This window comes from Nymphalis io, chromosome 23 (assembly GCF_905147045.1).
Source record: "Nymphalis io chromosome 23, ilAglIoxx1.1, whole genome shotgun sequence".
Classification (NCBI taxonomy): Eukaryota; Metazoa; Arthropoda; class Insecta; order Lepidoptera; family Nymphalidae; genus Nymphalis; species Nymphalis io.
In genome coordinates this window covers 9,377,293-9,401,816 of record NC_065910.1, presented here as the reverse complement: position 1 = coordinate 9,401,816, position 24,524 = coordinate 9,377,293, and the positions used below count along the sequence as shown (strand labels likewise).

The window sequence follows — 24,524 nt, the reverse complement described above, 5'->3', positions numbered from 1 at the left end:
ATGTGTTTTCAATGATTAAAATCACTTTGATCCACAATTTTAGGCAAAGTTCATGTTCAATTATATGGACTTGAAGTAGGATTTTTCTCTTACAATATATTTATCCATTCCTGTTGCTTATTAATTCAACCAAGAGATGACTGTCTTACCTGCCATGACATACGGTGCCGAAACGTGGACACTAACTGCGGGACTAGTCCACAAATTCAAAGTCGCTCAGCGTGCTATGGAGCGAGCTATGCTCGGAGTATCTTTGAAGGATAAGATCAGAAATGAGATTATCCGGAAAAGAACCGGAGTCACCGACATAGCTTGCAAAATTAGCAGGCTGAAGTGGCAGTGGGCTGGTCACGTATGTCGTAGGACCGATGGCCGTTGGAGCAGACGAGTCCTAGAGTGGAGACCGCGAATCGGCAAGCGCAGCGTAGGGCGCCCTCCAGCCAGGTGGACCGACGACCTTAAGAAGGTGGCGGGCACCAACTGGATGCGGAAGGCGGAGGACAGGGAGCTTTGGCGCACCTTGGGAGAGGCCTATGTTCAGCAGTGGACAACGATTGGCTGTTGATTGATTGATTGATTGATGACTGACCTGCACCTTGCTAAGAAAATCCTTAGCAAAGGTGACTGCTATAAATAGTATTTACAAATTTGAAAGCCGAGTCGTTTTTCATAAATGTTCACTGTACCACATTTAAATAGAAAACGCTAAAACAAGATCACCCTTATATAAGTGTGGATTAGTAACAAGTTATCAAGATACAATAAGTGATTACCAGTGATTGCCAAGGACAACGACGAATAACGTCTAAAGCGATTTGTTTATTTAAGATAAATAAAGCTGTCATCCGTAATCCGTCACAGCCTGTGAATGTCCCACTGCTGGGCTAAAGGCCACCTCTCCCTTTTTTGAGGAGAAAATTTGGAGCTTATTCCAAACCTTCTCCTCAAAAAAGGGAGAGGAAGTCTTATATTTATTATTAAAGCTGTCATCAGATACATCAAAATGTATTTGGAGTATTAAACTTATTGAACTAAGACTACTATTTTAATGTCGAATTTGTGTGGAAAGTCTATAACAGTAACATACAAATAATATAATAATATAACAGTACATGACAAAAAAAACCCTGCCACTTCTGCCACGTGATTATTCTAATAATTGCTTGTTATCAGGGGCTTGGTTTATAGAAAAATATTTGTATTTAACATTATTACACTTAAAAATAATATATTGGTATTGGTAGCTTAAGCTAGAGCTGAGATGTAATTTTCTAATTTTAATGTATAGAAAATGATCATGTATTGCATGAAGATATTTCTAAGTATTTTGAATAGAGAGATAGACTACGCATATTTCTATGAATTCATAAGCTGTATTAAATTTTATAGAATTTAACGGTCTTTAAATCGAAAAAGTAACGCTTGTTTTTACTTAAATACATAGTGAAAAAGTAAAATAAATATTTTATAACGTTTTTCTAACGTAGTAGTTTTTAAACCTTTCACAAAAGTTTGGTTAGATTGGACCTTTAATTTTTTAGTCGCGACTCCTGTCAATAGTTTCATAGCAAATATTTTGTTACTAGTAATTGCTATCAAAAGTTTTCGTTAGAAAAAAATCAGCGGGTTTTTTGTTTTTTAATTAAAACTATATCTTTATATGAGAAAACAATTCTTATAATAATACCTAACTTAAAAAACTAGTAAAAAATTGTACCCACATAAAACTTTTATCAGAACATGTATTACGTTTTGGCGAAGGTTTTATTACATTATATGATCATATCAGTAGCTGCGGTTCACAGTTTCACCCGCTTTAAATATTGATGTGACAAGCTCAAGCTTGATTATCATCAAAGTGTATTTTTAGGGGTTTGTGCTTACGATAAAAAAAATCTCTTATAGGATGATTCTCATGTCTGCCTGTCTGTCGGAAAATTTAGTACGCATATATTTGGTGACCTAATTACAAATGTATATGTATAAAAACTTATTATGATTTTAGACGTTGCCTTTGGGGCTCTCGTTAAATAATTAAAATATATTTTACTAAATCTTCATATGCCGTTATGAGAAATATATATAATTTTATAACTAAAAAATCTGATTATAATTACGAGTTCGTTCTTACAGAATAGCTCTACAGGATAATATTGAATCACCTATTGTTTCGAGCTGCGATTTGCGCGCCATATTTGACATAGCATAATATTTTTATTATGATCCTACAAGATTTATTTATTAGTTTCTATTTACATATCAAACTAACAACAACTTCAACCGGTCTTATTAAAAATGAAACTAAGCTTATCGCTAATGAAATTAATAATTAAATTATTAATTATATTAATACTTATAGTGATGTTATTTATAATAGTGATGTTTTTATACAGCGCAAAGTACTGGCCGGATGTTTATAATTTTGTTAATGCAAATATAACGATAACACACATACCGAAAAGATCAGAAATTGTAAAAGAGACAAGCTTCGATGAAACGACGGAATATTATGGAACAACTAACGTTTATGATTTCACCGATGTCTCGATATCTGTCGATGTTATTGATGACGATTATTTCAATTTCGATGACGTTGAAAATGAAAGGAACAAAAGAAATTCGATAATCGTTGAATCCAAAGATTATAGTGAAGTTCCGGAAAAGAAAATAATTGTTGATTATTTTTTCAATATCGATGATCAGAATCCTGAAAGAATTAACGATTTAATTGATGAAAGTAAATTGACAACAACTGATATGGAAGACGTGGAAATGATTACTGGAAAAGTTTTAAATGCGCGAGGATATTTGGAAATTGTAAGTAGTATTACTTAGTTTATTTTCTATTTTCTCACCCTTAATTTTTAATATACAAAACCAAATGTCAAAAATGGGATCCTTATAATTCGGGTCTCATCCGGTCACCCATGGTTTGAACCCACTTACTTCACGATCTGCCAATAAATAATCGAGTAAGATTCACGACTAAGCCACTGGACCAAACCACTGGCTCTGTCATAAAAAAAGTAACAGCGTGTAAGTGTCTCACTGTTGGGCTAAGACCTTCTCTCCTTTTTGAGGAGAAGGAGCTACTCCATCACGCTGCTAATTTACTGGTTGGTGGATACACGTGGCAGTTTTCATCTGCTACTATAGGTAACCTAACATCAAGAATCAACATAGGATTAGGCTAACAATGTTTTCATTCACTGCCAAACGCGAGAAGAATTATCAACAAAAATTAAGCACATGAAAATTCAATGATGCTTACCCAGGGTTGAACTCGGCACCACATTCTCGTCTTTATAAACAGGGCTATCACGGCTCTGTCATAGTTTTAGTTATCCTTCATTAACGTATATAATGATATATATAATCAATAAAATATAAATTAATAGTTCTATCTAAACTTAATCTATTAAAAATAAAGTACATATTGTAGATGGAATTGCTTTTCACAATATCGTTATACTAAAAATGTTAGAAAAGACATCTGTCCATCAATTGTTATGTTTCTAAGCTCCGAGCTTACACCACGAATAGCCTATTATCCGCTCATTGTCCACCATAATCCATCAAAGTCAATTTTACCACAAAACTCTCAAGGTGAGGTCACACGTTGTTTTAAATTTATACGACTTTGAACCTTATGCTTATTTTGAATAAAGTTGAACAAAATATTTTGTAACTGTATTATATAGTAAAAATCTTGAGAAGGAGCTTGCATTCGTTTAATCTCATGCATAAAGTGATCACGTTTTTACTTGCGATATAAACTGTTCGTTAAAAAGATGAAACTAAAAGTTGCGATATTTTTTTGTTGTTTGTTAGTAAAAGTTAATGCTTTTAAAAGTGACTGTGATTCGTATTTAGAATGTCTTGGATCATTCTTTGATAATTTTTTCTTAGGCCGCACTAATTATAATTTAACTGAAGTCAGTGATATAGTTGTACCAGGTTTCGATAATGTGAATCTAGAAAAAGAAAATTTAAATAACATTTTAAGTGGGGTATCTGGTTTTCTTGGAGAAGAATTGGATAGTGATACCAGATTTGGATCTCCGATCAACATTTTTCAAAATGTTAACAACAACACATCTATATATGTAAAAACTATAACTATTCATGATAACACTGACAATATTGATTCAGAAGATATTATTATAGATTCTGACAGTATAAGTAAAACAATTGAACCTATTAATTCTTCAACTATAGAAACGACTGCTTTTATAAAACCACTTGTAAAAATAAATATCACTAAAATAGTTCCTATAAATAGTTATAATACTGTAAATCAGACGAATAACAATTCGAATGGTGAAAAATTAAAACAAAACGTTAATGAAAACGAAATACCAGACATAGATGATTATGGAATTAATTATGATAATAACGATAACAGCACAGATTATCCTATAATAGATTATATAGATCTGTACAAAGATACAACAAATGAATATATAGAAATCAAAACAACACCAACGCCAGAACATTTTAATGACAATAATTATAAAACTGAAACTTTACTTGAAGTTACAAATACTACTAATAATAATATACGTGAGAATAATAGAAACAATGGCAGTAATGTAAGTAAATTTTAATTAGATTCTTGGTCGTGATTAAAATTACGGACTTTGTTTGTAATAAAATTTAAAATAATATACTTAATGAGGCTCCGAAATGATGTAATTATTGTATTAATGTTGAAATAAAAGTTGATATGCGATTGTCGTACGTGAGATGGGAGCTCATTTTAACTAATAATAGTATAATTAGGGTACTCATTTATATCCAAAATATTATATATATTTTTTGAAAGAAACAGTTGCAATCGTATAAACACGACACAACAGTAATAGTAAATTTATATCATCTAGTTTTCGACTTCGCAAAGACAATACATGCTTACTAGGGCTTAGTATTTATTTCTATAATTTTCGCAGATATTTTTAGCACGGTCTATTAATTAATTTAAGTCTATAAAAGTCTATACTTATCTACATCATAATATTTGTTGATCTTCACTAAGGATAAATAATAAATGTAATTGTATTTAATTACAAGCTATGTGAATTAGTGTTTGTCTTTAAATCTACATTAAATCCAATACTGGGGCCGAATTTTACTAATCTATATTAATTACGATACGTTTCCGATTCAATTCCGATCCAACTTTGAATACTCTATATTCATTCGAATCGGAATCGAACCGATAATATGTTAACATATACCGTTATGTCAGAATCCAATTTTATGTGTAACTTTTATGGCAATAGTCGATAATTAAATTAAACAATAGAAAAACGGATAAATGGCAACGATCACGCTACGATTCGATTGCGATAAAGTGACAATTTGTTAGTAGAAGTGGTCCCCCTGTTTGAACTCTATTTAGTGCTTGTATTAACATATAAAAGTGAAAAAAATAATATCACTTATGAATATTTATCATAATTCTTCAGCCTCTCTCAAGACACAAAATTAAAACTAAAATTAACCCTCGGTCGAATTTCATTAATACAAATAAAAAAGTAATCTGTCATCGAAGACCTTGGAACTTTTTCCATTACAAATGTTTGATGGTTTTTCTAGCAGTTTATTAAAAAAATACTAAATAAGGAAATAAAGATTTTTATTAATTTAATTATTGGAATTAATTAAATTTGTAACTTAATAAGTAAAAATTGATGTCAAAATGAATGTGTTATATTATGATGAGTATAATTTTGGAACTTTGTTAAAAATGTAAATATCGATGTAAAAGAACTTGCAAAAATTCAAAGACGTTGGTTTTGGTAAAAGTAAAAACTCTAAAATAATTTTGCGATAAATAAGCGCCTTTTTTACTTATTATGTAAAGCTGGAACGACTTTTAAACTGCGTTAAAAATAACAGAATAGATCGGCTCTTGTTAAGCGGATTTGAGTCAGAAATAATAATATTTTGTATCCAAAATTTTCGGTCTTCCGTAATTTCTTATTATACTGTTAGCGATACGAGACTAATTTATCAAAGTTTGAGTTTTGTGTCGATGAATTATTATTAAGCGCATTAGAATATCAAGTATTTTTCCTTTTGTATTTGCAAATACTTTTTAAGAAAATGGTATTAAATTTGGGATAGTATATGAGGTTTTAATGCAATTTAATTCTCGTCTACGAGATCGAAAGGTCGTAAAATGTCAGAAAATGATATACGACATTGAATATCTAACATATAAAAATCTCATGTCACGGTGTGGTCGAACTCCTCCGAAACGGCTCGACCGATTTTTATGAAATTTGTTATGCATATTTGGGAGGTACGAGAATAGGTCGTAAAGTATATTTCATACCGCTAGCTGTTAAGGGTGTCTATCCAGTTTTTTTTTCTATTTTTTAGACATTTTTTTTATTTGTATTTTATTTTGCATCAAAAAATATATATAACCCTAAATCTTCACCCTCCTAACTCATCATTCCATTTTGTAATCACAATTTTAGTATTTTTATATGAAAACATCAAAATAATTACTTATAGTGAACCTCGTCGATTTTTCGTCTACGTCATTTACGAGAAGCGTCGCGTCATTTTGATATTTAAAAATTTGCAAAATGCTTAACGATTTATGTAATTGGTAAGAAATATAAACGTGTTTTATGATATTGAAAAGGTTGGTAAAATACTAAAAGATCAAATACATTTTTGTTTTGATTTTATTTTCGGGAACTAATAAACGGTATATATCTTCCTCGTTGTTTTCTCAGCACTTTTGTGGAGATAAATTTAACAAGTTTTTTAGATGTTGTTGTTAAGTTTCCACTATAATGTTTACACTTAAGTATTACACACTAATAAACGATTTTATAATACTTTTATGAGATATTGAGAACTTTAATAATTTTAATGTAATTTTATAGCGCGGAACAAAAAGTTTTGTTTGTTAACACGACGAGTGACAATGACAGTGTGAGTGACAATCAATAAATACAACAATTTGGTCTATTTGTGTGTGTGTGTGTGTTACAATGAAAAATGCCAGCAAGACGCAAGGAGCTGGGCTTTCGAACTTATAAAGCATCAAGCATGGGTAATAATAGAGCAGAAAGAACAGACGAACAAATACAACAAAATAACGAAAATGAGCGTTTGAGCATGTTACCATTGAACGGTTTGCTCATCGGCACGTATCCAGTAGCAAGGCTGTTCCATTCGCACACGAAAAAAAATCGCAAAGGACTTCGTTCCTCCCCGGGTCTCTTCTTCCCCAACCGTACATTGTTTTTATGTTATCGTTTTAATTTACACGGGACTTATATCGTGTCTTCATCGCAATTTTATGGAGGAAAGTCAATAAACCCAAGTTGTAGCAAGTGTAAATAATGCAATTTTGAAAAATAAGTTAGTAAATCATGTAAATTAATTCAAGTATACATACATTAAATACATTTAATATAAACATGATTCGAGTGTTTACTATTGACAGTATAATATAATCATTATGTTAATACAGTATACTCATTATGCTCATCGTCAAAAAAACGATCGAAAGAAAAAAAAAAACAAAATCAATGACCATTATTTATCAAGCAATTATAACAATATTTAATTTATAGTAGACTGTTTTGATTGTTTGAAACTTTTAAAGGCATTTTTGATGTTTAATTTGTTGTTAAAGGGTTTAAATTACTTTGACAATATTAAAAATAAAATCCTGTAGAAATAATATCATTATTCAGAATCAAATTTAATTATTTTATGCAATACAGTACAGTAACAGCCTGTAAATGTCCCACTGCTGGGCTAAGGCCTCCTTTCCCTTTTTCAGGAGAGGGTTTGGAGCTTATTCCACCACGCTGGTTTCCTCACGATGTTTTCCTTCACCGAAAAGCACGAGATGATTTATAAACAGAAATTAAGCACATGTAAATTCAGAGGTGCTTGCCCGGGTTTAAGCCCACGTTCATCGGTTAAGATTTACGCGTTCTTACCACTGGGCCATCTCGGCTTAACTAATATTAAACTCTATTAAACTTAATTCCATTTGAATTCTGTTAGCAGTGCCACCTTTGAACAGACTATGTTTGTTTTTATAGTTTGTGTGAAATAAATCATCTTGAGTTGTGTAAAATATTAAACTATATTTCAAAAAATATTTAGCAGTAATTCAATTTGTCTGTTTTAATTATTTAAATTTTTGTAAGTTGCTAATAATTGAATCGCTTGAAAGGCAATAAAAAGACCTGGTTGCCTCACTGGAATTATAAAATGACAAATTTAATTTAATATGTTAGGAGTCACTGCAAAATTATAGTGATGCCAACGATGTGACAACGAAATAGCCAACGCCATGTTTATCCCATATTTTACCGCCAAACAGCAATATTTAGTATTGTTGTGTTCCGGTTTAAAGGGCGATGGAGCCAGTTTACCTACAGGCACAAGGGATAATTTAGTTAGGGAACCTAGGGAGGTTGGTGGTGCATTTGCGATGTGAGGAATGGTGAATATTTTTATAGTTCTAATGTGTATGGGTGGGCGTGACCATTTACCAATATTAAAAAGAGAACTAATAACGGACCATTTTTTTCAAAAGTTCTGTCTCATAATGTGGGATGAATGTATGATGAGCCACAGCTCACAGACAAAATCCTTAGACAGAACCTAAGAAAACAATAATAAATAAACGCATGAAAAAAATCACAGGGTTTTATGCATATATGTATAATGACAATCAATAAGTCACAAGGCCAAACGACGTCCTTTTGTGGCTTAGATTTGCCTAGTTCTCGGGTGGGACCCTCGAGCTTATTTGTGTTGGCTAAAGATGGAAATTAATTAACTGCTTTAGGATAAAAATATATTACTATTTTCATTTTACATTTACCTTTTAATTTAACAATGAATATGTCCATTACATCAATGAAATACATTGAATTGAGAAAATGAATGGTTGGTGTTTTTTATTTATCGGCGGTTATTGTCTACAGCACTCTTTTCCTTTTTCTGTCATAGATCCCATCCCTACACACTTACAATATATTCGTTACTTTTTATTTAAAATCCAAAATATTCAGTAGATATAATTTATATGGCAGAACAACGTTTGCCGGGTCAGCTAGTTATTTATAAAATATTAACGCATCAAAATAGCGTATCGCCTTAAGTCTGTTTTCTACATCTCATGTGTAAGAAACACTGTGTTCTTATAGATTACTACACCGATCTTCATTGAGCAATCAGATATAACGCAGTAATTATATTATAAATTGTTGTAATATATTAAATATATAAAATCTACTAAAAGTCCGTAAAAATCCAATACGGACTGGAGAAGAGCTTAACAAAAGGCTTTAAGGTTTTGACTTTGGTTTATAATAGGTGACGACTTAGCCCAGCTGTGGGCAGGGACTTCAACGGCTTAAAACCTTCAGTTTAATATCTTACACGCAGATATGTTTAGCAAAACATCCGACTTTCCTATACAAGCTCGTGTACTCTCTGATAGTTCGTATCACGCGAGCCGGCACATCAATCACTCCCTACGATCCTTGCTTCACACGCTAGGACAACATTCGTAGTGTATTAAATATGGACGTGGTATTAAAATCAACAAACAAAAATTCTCTTGGAAGACTTGTACTCAAAACAACATAATAATCTAGGACTGCACATTTGAGTTATTTTTTAGAAATAGGCTTTGCTATATTGGGTTGATATTTAATAATTATATTATATAAACTTGCGTGAATTTCTAAATGTTGAGGCAGTCGTTGGTAGAACTGATCAAAAAATATTGGGTTTTTCTGTTGAAGATTCGCAGTAGCAGCCCGGAGTTTGGCTCCCTCCTGTAAACATACGTATGTTTACAATAAAAGACTTTAAGTATTTAAAACATAAGAAATTATCACTTGCTACAAAAATAATGTTGCTGATCTCCTCTATTTCATTGTCTCAGTGCTTTAACATTTAAATCTGACCCAGCATGGCACAACAATTGTTTGACACGTCACAAAACATATAGAGCTCAGAATGAAGAACAGCACAAAATGAAATCTTCGGATGGACAAATGGTAGAAGCCAATACCTCGTCCATTTGTCTTTATAGCTCCGTATCATAAAATGCTTTACTCACGAATTTTCAAGGTTGGATAATTAAGGGCAGCCTTTTGTTTGACGTTTATATTTTTTATTAGCAGTTGACTATGTTATTATTTTTTATGTGATTCTATTTATGTTTTATTATTTCCTAACGTTTATTAAGGCAAAAATTGTACCATCTCTTTCTTTCAAACTACTTTTAGCTTTGTAAGACTGAGATGGATTTTCACGTCACGCCTTCTTTTCAAAGTATGAATATATGTTTTAACCGTTAGCAATAAAATAATAAATACATATTATGATACAATCATATCGTGTCAAGCAATATACGCCTGTATAGAACAAGTATATTATACATTACTATTAAATATTAGTGTAGCCAACTTCTTTTTACTATTATTTTTTTAAACGAGTTAATATAAACAACGGTACAACGTTGAAGGTTAAAGCCAAGAAAGATTATTTAAAAAAAACATCTTTACAACAACAAATAGATAAATTAATTAAAATTAAAATTGAGCGCTCAGTCAGTTAAAACGATTAAAATATAATATGTTTTATATTTTCTATTTCATTCTTGTCTAGTTTTAAAACATTTTATTAAAAACCTCTTAAACGCGCTGCATATTCTGGTATAAGTTTTATGCATTGTTGTAGTAGCTTATTCGTTTAAGAATTTTAATAAAAGCCACATTTATTAGTACCAACTTAAAATATCTTAACCAATCTTAAAACGAAAAGTTCAAACGATGATAAAACCAAATAACGCAACGGTATTAAAATTAAAAATTATAATGCGTCGCCATTTTGTATTTCTGCTTATGGCGGGAAATATTGTATGAGTCTTTAATTTAATACTAATGGTGGCCGTAAAAAACAGACGGGCCGCGGTATGTTTAAGCTATGCTGTATAATAATTTTTTCGTGAATTATTCTTAATATAAATATTTTTTTCTTTTAAATATGACTGCGTTATTCGTAAACAAAATATGTTTTAAATTGGAACTTTGAGCATTTTGATATATTATTATCACTATTGGCCTTTCTGCATGTTTGTCTGTTATTCTGTTTCGCTTTCACGGCTTTTTTTTTTATATTCGCCGGGAGGGCAAATGACTCTACTCCACCTGATGGTAAGTGGTAGTAGAGTCCAAACGCGACGACGGCCAGTAAAGACGGGAAAAACGTTCTGCACTAGCCGCCTTCGCCTTGCCGGCTCGCAAGATGCCTCTTCACGCCTCGTTTGAAGGAACCCGGGTTGTAAGAGGAGGGAAACACGTGAGCTGGTAAGGAATTCCATTTTTTGGAAGTGCGACAAAGAAAGGAGTTGCCAAATTTCTTTGTTCGCGATGGAATTGATGTCACAGTTAGGCGGTGACATCGAGAACCAGCTCGCGTGGACTTAAGAAGGAAGGGGGAAGCAGGAATTAGAGAGAATAATTCCTCAGAGCACTCGCCGTGATACAGTCGATAGAAAGCGCTCAGTGCTGCTATCTCACGACGCAATTGTAAAGGTTCAAGGGTGTTTGTGACCTTTACGTCGCCAATAATGCGTACGGCACGTCGCTGCAACCGGTCCAAGGCCTCCAGTAGGTACTTAGCGGAGCCATCCCAAAGGTGCGAGCAATATTCCACGCAAGACCGTACCTGTGTTTTGTACAGCAGGCACAGTTGTTGTGGCGTGAAAAAACGCCGCACCTTGTTCAGAACTCCGAGTTTCCGTGAAGCTGTTTTTATAACAGCCTCGATGTAATCCCTTGGACTAAGTTCGCAGCGAACGTCAATCCCCAGCATGGCGATTTTGCTTTGTATCACCAGCGGAGTACCACAGAGGGAGGGAAGAGGGGAAAATGCTGACTTTTTCGCTGTGAGAGCGCATACCTGTGTTTTCTTGGCATTAAACTCAACAAGATTGTCAGAGCCCCATTTGGCGATGAGCTCTAACATCCTATCGAGTTCAATAACAAGATCCTTCCGCCTCTCCTCAATTTCCGCCCGCCCAGCCACTGCGCGTCCGTGGTATCCACCATGCACTGTACTGTCGTCTGCATAGCAATGTATGTTCCCAAGAGAGAGCATATCATTGATATGCAAAAGAAAGAGTGTGGGAGATAGCACAGATTCCTGGGGGACCCCAGCATTCACTACATAGAATTGTGAAGCGCAACCATCAACTAAAACACGAAGGCTACGCTTATGTAGGAAGCTGGCAATCCAGGTGCATAGCTGAGCAGGCAGACCATATGCCGGCAGCTTGGAGAGAAGACTTCTGTGCCAGACCCTGTCGAAAGCCTTGGAGATATCGAGGCTGACAGCCAACGATTCTCCATGCTTGTCGATAGCTTCACCCCAGAGGTGCGTTACGTACGCTAGAAGATCACCTGTGGACCGTTTTGGTCGAAACCCGTACTGACGATCATTAATTAAACAGTGATCTTCTAGGTAATGGATCAGTTGGTTGTTTAAAATCCGTTCCATCACCTTACAAAGTACTGAGGTGATAGCTATTGGCCGATAATTTGCCGGGTCAGACCGATCCCTTTTTTGGGAACCGCTTGCACATTAGCTCTTCTCCAAGCCTCCGGCACACATTCCGAAGAGAGAGAAAGTTGGAACAGGCGCGTTAACACAGGAGACAGCTTCGCTGCGCACTTCTTCAGCACTATGGCTGGTATTCTATCGGGACCGCTAGCTTTCCGTACATCAAGTGATTGCAGCTCCGCACGCACATCACGTTGTCTGATTTTAATGTCAGGCATCGTATGGCCACATGAAGGTATTGTAGGTGGCAGCGCACTACAATCATCGATGACGGAATTGTCGGCAAAGAGTTTAGCCAGGAGATCAGCTTGCTCTTGCGGACTGTGAGCTAGCGATCCGTCCGGATTTCTGAGCGGTGGCAACGAAGGTTGGCAGAAATTGCTTTGCACAGACTTGGTCAGACGCCAGAAGCTACGGGAGCCCCTAGGATGCGAAACAAGGTCATGACCAATCTGTACAATGCGCTGTGCATCCGCTCTCGTGTATGCCTTTCTACAGGACTTGGAATTTTTATTATAGTTTGCTTTCAGTGAGTCAATGTTAGATGCCCCGCTAATGCAGCCGTTGATCCACTTGCGATATGCCGCCTGCTTAGATGATACAGCATCGGCACATTCACGAGTGAACCAACGGTTACGCGTACTCCTACTGACGAGATCTGAGCTAGGAATGTAGTATTCCATTCCCAACATGATCTCGTCAGCAACAGCAGCGGCACTAGCTGTCGGGTCATTCCCACTGAAGCAACGTTCCTTCCAAGGGACCGACGCATAGTAATCGCGCATACCGTCCCAATCCGCCGACTTATAGTGCCAAACGCGACGTTTGCATACCGCAAGTGGCGGCAGCTTGGCCTGTGGCACTCTGGTAGATATAAGGCTGTGATCCGAAGAGCCAAGAGGAGCCTGAACCACAACCTGATATTCCACCGGGTGAGAAGTCAGCAGAAGGTCCAGTAGAGAAGGTGCTTGCCCATCAATGTCTGGGATCCTGGTGGGCTGATCGACCAGTTGGGTCAAGTCATGTGTGAGAGCAAACGCATGAGCAGTCCTTCCGGCATGGTCAGTTTTGAAGGATTTCAACCATGATTCGTGGTGAGCATTAAAATCCCCCAAAAACACCAATTCCGCGTTAGGAAATTGCTCTTTCGCAGCATCTGCAACCCGACTAAGATGGTCAAATAATCGGCTTGTCTCCAAGTCACCATTGTGGGATCTGTAGAGGCACACGTAGACTCGGCTCTGACGAACCAGGTCCACACGTACCACCAACATGGAGAAGGAGGGGTCCTCCAAGCAGCGCAGTCGGTGACAGCAAACATCCGTCCTGACGAACAAGCATACTCCGGCTTTCGCTTTGAAGGATTCTTCAAGCGTGTAGCCGGGATAATTAAGGTAGCTGGTATCGGCAGGATGGAGTATTTGTGTCTCCGTGAGAAACAACATTGCTGGCCGTGCTGTCTCGAGATGGTGGTGGACAGCGTTGAGGTTAGTGTGGAGTCCACGGATGTTAGAGAACTCGACCTCAAACAGCGAGGGTATGGCGGGGGTGTACACCGCTGTACGACCGTTATTTCTGTATTGTTGCGCCATTTGGGAAAAATAAAATGGAAAAGAGACGTGAAGCGAGCGATGTATTGCAACGATAGGGATGGGCAAAGTGTGGAGGCGTGTTTCCCCAGGTGGTTGCCAAAAGGAAAAATACACTGACCCGCCGGACGGAAGGGCTCCCACCTTCCGGTCACCAACCGGCACGACGGTCCACCCCGAGATTATGCGTGGCCTGGTGGGGCAGCCTCGCGAGCTGGTTAGGCACGGTCGGGCCCCTGTACTATGCCACGGGCGGCCAGCGGAACAGCCGTTTCTTCGGGTCTCCCTGTCCGGCAGGTCAATACAGTTTCCCCCGGCATTGGTTCAACAGCCGTCTCCATTGGAACAACACCCATCGCGGCAATACTCGCTCGGGCTCTGGCTGTACGCTGGCTGACCTCGAAACGCGGCTGCAAGCCACTTCACGAGTTTTTCACCATGCGTAAGGTGGTAACAAGCCAGGCGGATGTTTGTTATCCTACCACCAGAAAATATTTGAACCGATTTTAATGAAATCTGCTTTGAAACACAAGGAACGGTAAAGGCTACTTTTTAATAACTAACATCGCCCCAACAAAAATGCGCGTGAAGCCGCGGGCGTATACTAGTTCCCTATATATGTACGTTATAGTATTAATTTTTATATAATATAATCAAGTTCATATTTTAGTTTAACTTTTTAACTAGTAATTCTATTTTGAGTTTATTTTAATGTTTAAATTTGGAATTTATAAAACACTTAAAAAAACATATATAGATAATATAAAAAATATTAGTGTACATTTATTTTTTCAGATCGAAGGATATAACATGACCGCGGAGTCCGTGAATCGGACCGTCTTTCCCTGGGTGGCGGCCATTTTTATAAAGAACGACACGAGCAATCAATTCGACTATTACTGTGACGGTGCTTTGGTGTCCGCGAAAGCGGTTCTCACTGGTAAGCCAAATTAATAAAACCTTGTGGTTTGAAAGTGGAAATTCAAATATTTTTATATAGTCAATTAATGCAGTATAAGGACCAAAAATAAATAGTATATGTATTACAAAATTATGAATTCCTGGCCTGTATGGTGTTCAGCCAGACTGCGCCTGACACGGTCATCTCTATTAAGGATTTGGATATATATTATTCATGTGCAATATTAATACCAGTGATACAACGGTTGTATATCGAACATAAAATAGTCATTTTTTATAGAATAGGAAAGCGGACGAGCATATGGGCCCCCTGATGGTAAGTGGTAAGACATTGGCATTGTAGGAAATGTTAACCATCGCTTACATCACGAATGCGCTGCCAACCTTGGGAAGTAAGATGTTATGGCCCTTGTGCCTGTAATTACACTAGCTCACTCACCCTTCAAACCGGAACACACAATACCAAGTACTGCTGTTTTGCGGGAGAATATCTGATGCGTGGGGGGTACCTACCCAGAGTAGTTTGCACAAAGCTTTACCACGAATTGTAGTACATACCATTCAGTTAATATTCAATCATCAATATGTTGAATCAATTCGTTGATGACAAAAGTGACAGGCCGCGGCGCAATTTGACTGCGACTGGTCTGTTTGAAAGTCAGTTTTACTTTTTTTTATCAGTTACGATCGGCTTGTTACTATATTTTTTTCAATGTACACACGGTTTCTTTTGCCTCATGATATATATATATATATATATATATATATATATAAATGAAGGGTAGAGGTGAGGAGAAGTACTTTTAGGTATAAAAAGCGTCCTTCAAAATGTATAAAATTTAGACGGCGCTGCTCGATCTAGTGAGTGACAATTGAATGAACGCGTAAATACTCGCTTAAGTAAAAATTAATTAGAGAGAGTAAGCGAGACATTCAAAAAGAGCCTATTTCAAACTATTCTATTAATTAAATTAGTAAATCCCAATTAATAAACCCATAAATATTAATATCATAATAATATCTAGCGACGATATCACCACTTTATGAAACCCTTATTAACGTATCGGTAGGCCATTTTCGGGAGGTAGTGCATATAAGGTACTATTCTTTACCTCTACACTCTGTAATAATAAATACATGATGATGATTCAATTTGGTATCTTTTCCCGGACAGACATGCATTCTATGGGTGTCATAATTACAGAGATGATAGTTATACCACCACATACGCTCTCTTCGAAGGGAGCGTATGTGGTGACATAGGTCGCCGACTAATGACGTCACGCAACCGCTAGTGATATAACTCGCAGTATAATGAGCAGACGCGCTGCCCGCCCCACCAAATACGTTCTGAGCCAAGGAGCGATATCATAGGAGACACCATCAGGTTGACGTCTCTTGGAGTATACGAAATCTCAAATGAATTACAAATATTAAATAAACACGTGAAAATTGAATGAATTGCTCGTGTTTGAACCTAGGAACTATAGTTATGATCACAAGTTACATCCACCAGACTTCTACGGAATCAGTAAATAAAAAAGTTTTTGATCAAGAATCGAATCAACAAAAGGTGTTAGAAGAAGAATCGTCCCTGATACAACGACCTTCAATCGAATTGTCTTTGAACTCCACGACCCTTTGTTTAAACATTTACAAATTTTATTTAAATTATCTCGGTTGTCTGCTTCTCATTTCCATGAGAAATTTAATTAAAAAGTTGTAAAATTTAAACTAATTGAAATTAATAGATGTTCCTTGGTGTTACGGCTTTGCAAGCTCGACTCGATAGGTAATATCCGCTCATAACATGTTTTAAACAGCAATGCTTAATATAACTTGAGGCGTAAGGGAGATAACATATTAGTTAATAAGGATGGTGGCGCATTAATGGATGGTTAATATTTCTTACTAATGTCGGCTTCAACCCAGCTGGGACTCTTACAGACGGGTACTTTACCAACTTGGAAAATTTAGGTAAAATTTGAAGTGGAAGTTATTATTAATATTTTCAAAACGCTTGTTTAACTTGTTTGGTAAGGTAACGCGTGGAAAAATAATTTCAAGAATTCTGAACACAAACTCTGTGTTTATACAGACGGAACCTATACGCCGATGTGTATATATTTTTTATTTTTTAATTTAGATTATTTTTATTTTCCATTTAAATTAAACCATATCCAATCGAGGTGATAAATAGATGTCATAATCATGTAATGCTGTTGAGCCATTAAATTTCTGCCATTGTATCGTTGCTTTGTATGTTTGGAGGCAAATTGCTATTATCTAGTTTAGAGTAAGCGCACATATTATTATTTATTAACTCATAGTATTATGTATATATGTCAATATATCCTCATTATTCGTCTCGTTATACCTCGTTGTACCGGTAAGTCGGTTCAGCTGCTGATCATTTTATGGACATGTCATTTCATTTCGACTTTACTTTCTGCTAGGGCTTTGTGCAAGCTTGTTAGGGTGATACCGCTACCGATCAATAATACTCGTTTGAAGGGTGAGAGAACCACTGTAACTACAGACACAAGGGACATTACATCTTAGTTCCCAAGGTTAGCTGTGCATTGGCGAAGTAAGGAACAGTCAATATTTCTTACAGCGCCAATGTTTATGGGCATTAGGACATTTGCTTGTCCGCCAAAGTATTTTATAAAAAAAAAAAACTATGTGAAAATCATTTACGTAGAAAACAAAGTGGTTATTTGGGTCTCAGGCCTAATTTTTTCTATTTTACACTTCTGACGAATTCAAAACCAGAATAATCTTAATTCAAGTTCAAAAGTCAGTGACCGTAAAATACGAATTCAGTCCCAAGAACCACGGGATTTTCATATGCTTAATTTGTTTGTTTTTTCATTTTTTCAATTCATCTCGTGAGCGGCGAAGTATTGAACGCGATGGAATAATTTTCAACCATCTCCTCAGAAGGAATCCCAGTAGTGGGGTATTTGCAAGCTTATTGCTTATTATTTATATACTAAATTAATATGGAGGCCAAAATTAACGAAAAATTATATTATATAGTATATTTACCAAGCAATAAATAAATTTATTTTAAGTAAGCCTAAATTGTAAGTTAAATGTAAGCGATATATAAATATTTAAATATTTTAATTTCTAGTCGATATTTTTTTTCTTTAGGATTATTGTCAAAAACTTTATATCTAAATGCCTAAAGTAATAACGAAACAGATAAAATGTTGTAATGTGCGTTATATTTTATTTAAAATTTGAATAGTTTCCAAATATTTCATGTTTTATGAGCGGTGGATGAGTTATTAAATTGTTCCGTTTATAATGTTTATTGGTTTTGATAAATGAAAACGATGTATTTAATTTATTTACGATAAACTATTTTATATTGAAACTCCTTTGAGCTGGTTTAGTCAAATTTTAGTATGTAATTTGAGTGCAAAGTCTCTATTTATTTATTAGATATAGCACACATAATAGATTAGTACAGTTAACAAGCAAAATACAATACATACATTATACGTGAAATGTTGACAACCGACTTATAGTGGATATACTATTTTGATGCGTGTATTCTTGAAATGTTATGATTATTATGGTCAATTTCGCATATCACTCTGACATTTCACGACCGTTTTCTGCGACGACTTTTGAGTCTTTTCTTACAGAATAGCCCTACTGGTAAGAGATATCTGACAACATGTACACATTGTGACGATATCCTCCTAACTGATTTTGGCCACGGCGGCCAATCTCAAGCGAGATTAGCCAATTGCGCAGGACATATATATATATATATACATGCACAAGTGTTTACGCAAACACAGATGTACTCTTTATCTAATGCGATGGGATGGCATTCCTAACGACCGGAGAAAAACAGGTGCTGGACCAACGGCTTTAGGTGCTTTCCGAGGCCTTAGTGTACACACTTCCATCTTTAACCTCGGGCTGCTACTGAGAATCTTCGACAGAAAAATCCAATAAATAAAATATATATAAGGTTTATATTATGTACATGTATGTAACCCTAAAGACAACGCATATACATATAGACGAGCCGGTTGGCGTGGTTGGTAGAACACTTGCCTTTCACGCCGAAGGTTGTGGGTTCGATTCCCACCCAGGACAGACATTTGTGTGCATGAACATGTCTGTTTGTCCTGAGTCTGGGTGTAATTATCTATATAAGTATGTATTTACAAAAGAAAAGTAGTATATGTAGTATATCAGTTGTCTGGTTTCCATAGCACAAGCTTTGTACAAGCTTAATTTGGGATCAGATGGCCGTGTGTGTAAAATGTCCCAGGATATTATTATATTATATTATTATACATATATAAACATCTATCGGCCTCACTTACAAACGTTGTGTAGCGTAGTTGTGTTTAATTAAACACTGAATTAAAACTCTCTTTCTAACATCATCGATTTGTCATTAGAAAGAAGAAGGCAGCATTTTTTAAATAAACTATTTAATTAATTATTGTTTGGTGTTATGTACTAAAAAATATATTAAAATCTTTAAATCGTGCGGAATCGCGAGTAGAAAAAGTAGAGTAATTAATTATATTTATATTTATAATCAATTCTTGTTTATATATAGGTACTATATTTTATATTTACATGTTGTTATGATTACAAATAAATAAATAAAAATATTTAGCATCCAGGATAGAAACTAATTTAAAAAATTCGAATTGGTTGATTTAAAATAAAAATAGAACACCAAATCATACAAATTGATGTAAATTACTTACTGAATTACTTTAAAAAAATCAAATAACACAATGGAACACATTCAACAAATCACAGGTTGCGTCATTAATGAATTAATGACTTACCTTTCTGTCCACCAACAATATGGCGGTTTGAAATTAGCGCGTGCTTTTTTTTACAAAGCTGATTTACAGATAAAAGAATCTCCTAACTATATAGTAAATATATAGTTTAATTAATGAAGTAAAAACCGTTTTGTTTTATTAAAAAATAAACATTTATTATTTGTAGTTTTTTCACGAATACAAACTTAATATTTAAAACCGACATAGGTTTTAACTAACAATTGATTTTAAAATTTAAAGTTGAAAAGGCTAAAAATATTTATACATTTTTTTACTAACAGTGTTAGAGCAATCGCTATTCAACGCTTTCAATAAAAAAAAAATATGCAAAACGTCACTTCGTAAAAGCGGTAAACGCCATTTCTTTTTTCATCTCGTTCTAATTTGATTAAAACCTCCTTGCCTTTAAAATGCGTTTTATATGAAGTTATAATATGTTTTATTACATGGAAATGAATTATGACATCGTGGCACTGAACAGACGAAAGATTTTCAAAGGGGAAACGGGTGATTATGACACAATTTTGGCTTCAAAAAGTCTGACTCGAAATTTTTTTGTGTACATTTTTATTAAAAGGTTAATGCTTGATTTTCAGTTTTGTTACTGTTTTGAGTTAACAACAACATTATGAGTTTTCAGTTAAAAATATAATTTAGTATCTAGAACGAATATCTTTGAGTATAAGTAAAAATAAATAAATTTTATTTGTAATAAAAATATGTAGGTGCTAATTTAGAGAAAATGGAGCTCGAATTAGTTTAGTGTAGCTATTGAGAATTTTCGATAGAAAAACTCAATAACTTTTATTGATCCGACCTAGGATTTGAACCCAGGATCTCTGAGTCTACGGCCTTACATCTAGCCACTAGACCAACGAGGCAATCAATACAAGTGTAATAAAGTAGATGAGTAATGATTGTAATAAAGCAAAGTAAACCAAGTTCATTATACCTCTCGTTGCTTAGATACGAAGAACGCGCAATTCATTTGAGGTTTACGGTATTCTACTTGGAAGGGATTTTATGTGTGTATTAAAACTTAAGTTAGAACTAATAATCTAAGAATATCAAATGTATTGTATTGTATAGTGTAATTACAGGCACAAGGGACATAAAATCTTAGTTCCCAAGGTTGGTGGCGCATTGGCTATAAGCGATGGTTGACATTTCTTACAATGCCAATGTCTAAGGGCGTTTGGTGACCACTTACCATCAGGTGGCCCATATGCTCGTCCACCTTCCTGTTCTATAAAAAAAAATTATCAAGAAGATAAAATCTTGTCTTATCCTTTTTGAATGTACGTGAGTGTGTGCGTGTATGATTTTAAGTAATAATATATATATTTATCATGATAATATATATTAATACAAGAAAATGACATTCGCACTTCTCACCTGCAAATTGCAATGCTAGCTTATATAATAATATTATATATTATCTATTATAAGTTTTATGTATATTGTTTTAGTAGTTTATTCAATAAGACATTAAAAAAAACATTCTTATTTATGTATACAGAGTAGGCCATAATATAATTAATGTAATTGTTAATTGATGTCTCTTTTCAGCTGCACGCTGCGTCCAAAACGATATGCAAGTGAAGCCAGAGGATTTATTAGTATTATTGGGAAAAACTTCGCTTAACTTGATGAACGAATACGAGAGATTTGTTAAAGTAAATACATGAAACAAATAAAAATTACAAACCTTTAATTACTTTATTGACAACTCACATTTTACTTTGCACACACAAAAATGGCGATGTCCATTCGAATATATTATTACAGTGCACAATGCGATCACAGGAGCACTTTCTATTCCCTCTTATAATACAATGGGACGGCAAATTCAATAAGAGCGGAGAGTTCAGTATCAAAGGTTTTGCGTGCTCTCCGAGGCACGGGAGTAAGCTGGCAAGTTCCAAGCTCCGGGCGGTTGCAAATTACCCGCAGTTTGAACTCATAATCTTTGATTAAGATTAACGTTTTTTCGATAGATGGCGTTGATTAAATCTGTCACTTTTCTGAATCACGCTTCGGCGTAAACATTACGCGTATGTGATTTATCAAATAAGTCATCTGATTTGGCAAAGTTTTGACTCATCACACATTCTGATTGCGTTTTTTTTTTGTATTAACGTGGAATTTTTGGATTCAGTGTGAGAGAAAACATTAATATGAACGAACGGGGTTGTTCTCATTATGACGTTATAAGAGCAATCTCTAGTTTTGATTAAAACCTTCATGGTTCCATGTTTTTTTTTCTTTAAAAATACAGAAAGTAATAAAAATATAACGACATATTTCTATAGGTAAGGGATGTCATATTACATGACAACTACACAAAAGATGGATTCGAAAACGATATTGCAATTCTTGTAATGGAAGATCCGGTGGTATTCATCGAACGGATACAGGCTGCCTGCCTCGGGATAGAGGACTACAAAGAGTCGATCGTGAGTATAATTTACGTGAAATATAAGTTGTATACGAAATACATCAGGAGGAATGGAATAGAAGAGACATGAGTATTCATAGTTTGATATGTGTGTTTGTTGAATTTTAACACACTAATTAAAAAGGTTACAGCCTATATATTCTCTATTCTTCTTTTTTCTTTGGATTGGAGGTTATTATTATATTGTTTTCTTGCAGTACAATTGTAGGTTATTATTATACTATATTTCTTTTGTTTGGGAATTAAAAAAAATAGCCCACGTGTGAGGATTGTAGGTTATAACAACGTTTAATATAATTAAGGATTTTGATTTATTTAGCACGCTTACATACAATCTTTTTTTTAACGCTGGAAAAACGCATTACGCGTTTCCCCCTACGGGAACAGTTTGGGCGTATGTGATGCTCGCCGGTGTCCAAGGCACTGAGTGCACCTCGAACATCGGAATACCCAATAAAAACCCAGCGGTACCCTTTCCGTCTTAACGAGGAGCGCCACGGGATCGCTTTCGCATGCTACCGTGACAATGCCTCTATACAACCTGTCTTAAGTCCACTATTTGTGCAATATAATTTTATTACGCTATAAAGTATTTATATAATATATAAGGATTATGCTTCTATAAATATACACGTGTCTGATACGTGATTTGTCATTTTTAATATAATTCTTATATTATGTGAACTTAATTTAATTACCTGCTTTTATAAATATGTGTCTTTATTTCGCAGACAACCGGTTGGGCGGTTACAGGTGACTTGACTGTAATTCCTTTAAATACAGGAGAAAGTGCGAAGTGTAATGATATTGGAGGGAACAATACGTATTGTGCTGTTTATGAAAATGGTGAGATTTTGTTGTTGTCTTTAAAACGTGTTTAATTAAGATTCTCGCTTTACTTGAGTGTAATTTCAATCATCATACGAGAAGGCTGAAAAGTTCTATGTCTAGGGTATTAAAACATTAAATAAAAATCTATTTTTTGACTTATCATCCCTTTGTATTTGAATGCATTTCTTAAATCTTTCTTCATAACGTCTGTATCGCGTTTAAATGGCCACACCCTTGCTCTCATAATACTCCTCTAAAGCTGCCTTTATTAATATCCTTGATAGTTAGTTCCTAAAGCTTTTTTTTCATTTTTAAATAGGAAGTAGACGCTGGGAGATAGATCGGGACTGTTGGGTGTACGGTTGAGTTCGAAGCCAGTTTCTCGTAAAGTCTGGGATGCTTCGCAATATGCATCGCTAACTCAATATCTACCTTAGGCACAGATCTTTTCAGCCGGTTCTCGTGTTTTGTGTGCAACGTTTTTATGTGTAACTTGTGGTAGGTTTAGATGCGAAATGGTGTGTTTATTCGCTTGTAAGATGTTCAAAGTGCTTGTTAGAACTTTGAATAAGGTAAAGTCTGATTTTTTATTTTGTCTATTTTTTTAGATTTGAAAGTATGTCCAAGTTACGGAGGCTTACACGTAGCGAGACATACAGACACATGGCATCTTCACGGTATACGTCACGCTGATCCAAGCGACCGAGGACTTTGTTTTGATAATATTATCACTTTTACAGATTTAACTTACTATATTAATTGGATTAAACAATATATTGAATAAATAAATTTAATAATTATTTTTTTTTTATTTCATTTTTTTAACACCCGATAAGTAGTAAGTAGTAACGGGAGGGCGATTATTATCTATTGAGCACAGGCCACGCCTCTGTCACAGTTGTGCATATAAATACCCAAATATAAAATAAAATATAATAATTTTAATTACAAAAAAGCCGATATTAGCCAGTGGTAAGAACGCGTGAATCTTAACCGATGATCGTGGGTTCAAACCGGGCAAGCCCCACTGAATTTTCATGTACTTAATTTGTTATTATAATTCATTTCGTGCTTGACGGTGAAGGAAAACATCGTGAGGAAACCTGCATATGTCTAATTTCACTGAAATTTTGCCACATGTGTATTCCACCAAGCCGCATTGGAGCAGCGTGGTGGAATAAGCTCCAAACATCCTTCTCAAAAAGAGAGAGAAGGCCTTAGCCCAGGAGTGGCACATTCACAGGCTGTTATTGTAATTAATTT

General features: G+C 35.0%; 1 protein-coding gene across 2 annotated transcripts; it reads left to right on the top strand.

Moving 5' to 3' along the window:
* Window positions 1-2,259: 2,259 nt before the first annotated feature.
* Window positions 2,260-24,061, top strand: LOC126777524 (chymotrypsin-like elastase family member 2A). 2 transcript variants are annotated; one of them, XM_050500570.1, is made up of 6 exons: window positions 2,260-2,817; window positions 15,012-15,156; window positions 21,542-21,648; window positions 22,285-22,428; window positions 23,162-23,276; window positions 23,870-24,061. In XM_050500570.1, the coding sequence occupies exons 1-6, from the start codon at window positions 2,296-2,298 to the stop codon at window positions 24,043-24,045; spliced, it is 1,209 nt and encodes a 402-aa protein (XP_050356527.1). In that variant the 5' UTR covers window positions 2,260-2,295; the 3' UTR covers window positions 24,046-24,061. The 2 variants fall into 2 exon arrangements, with proteins under 2 accessions (XP_050356527.1, XP_050356526.1); XM_050500569.1 differs by lacking the exon at window positions 2,260-2,817 and adding an exon at window positions 3,761-4,592.
* Window positions 24,062-24,524: the final 463 nt, after the last annotated feature.

What these genes read in the sequence shown, in the direction of transcription:
- LOC126777524 (XM_050500569.1), top strand. Translation starts at nt 3,792, where the DNA reads ATGAAACTAAAAGTTGCGATATTTTTTTGTTGTTTGTTAGTAAAAGTT. An exon ending in CGCGAAAGCGGTTCTCACTG is followed by an intron (nt 15,157 to 21,541) that starts GTAAGCCAAATT and finishes GTCTCTTTTCAG; the next exon opens with CTGCACGCTGCGTCCAAAAC. An exon ending in AATACGAGAGATTTGTTAAA is followed by an intron (nt 21,649 to 22,284) that starts GTAAATACATGA and finishes ATATTTCTATAG; the next exon opens with GTAAGGGATGTCATATTACA.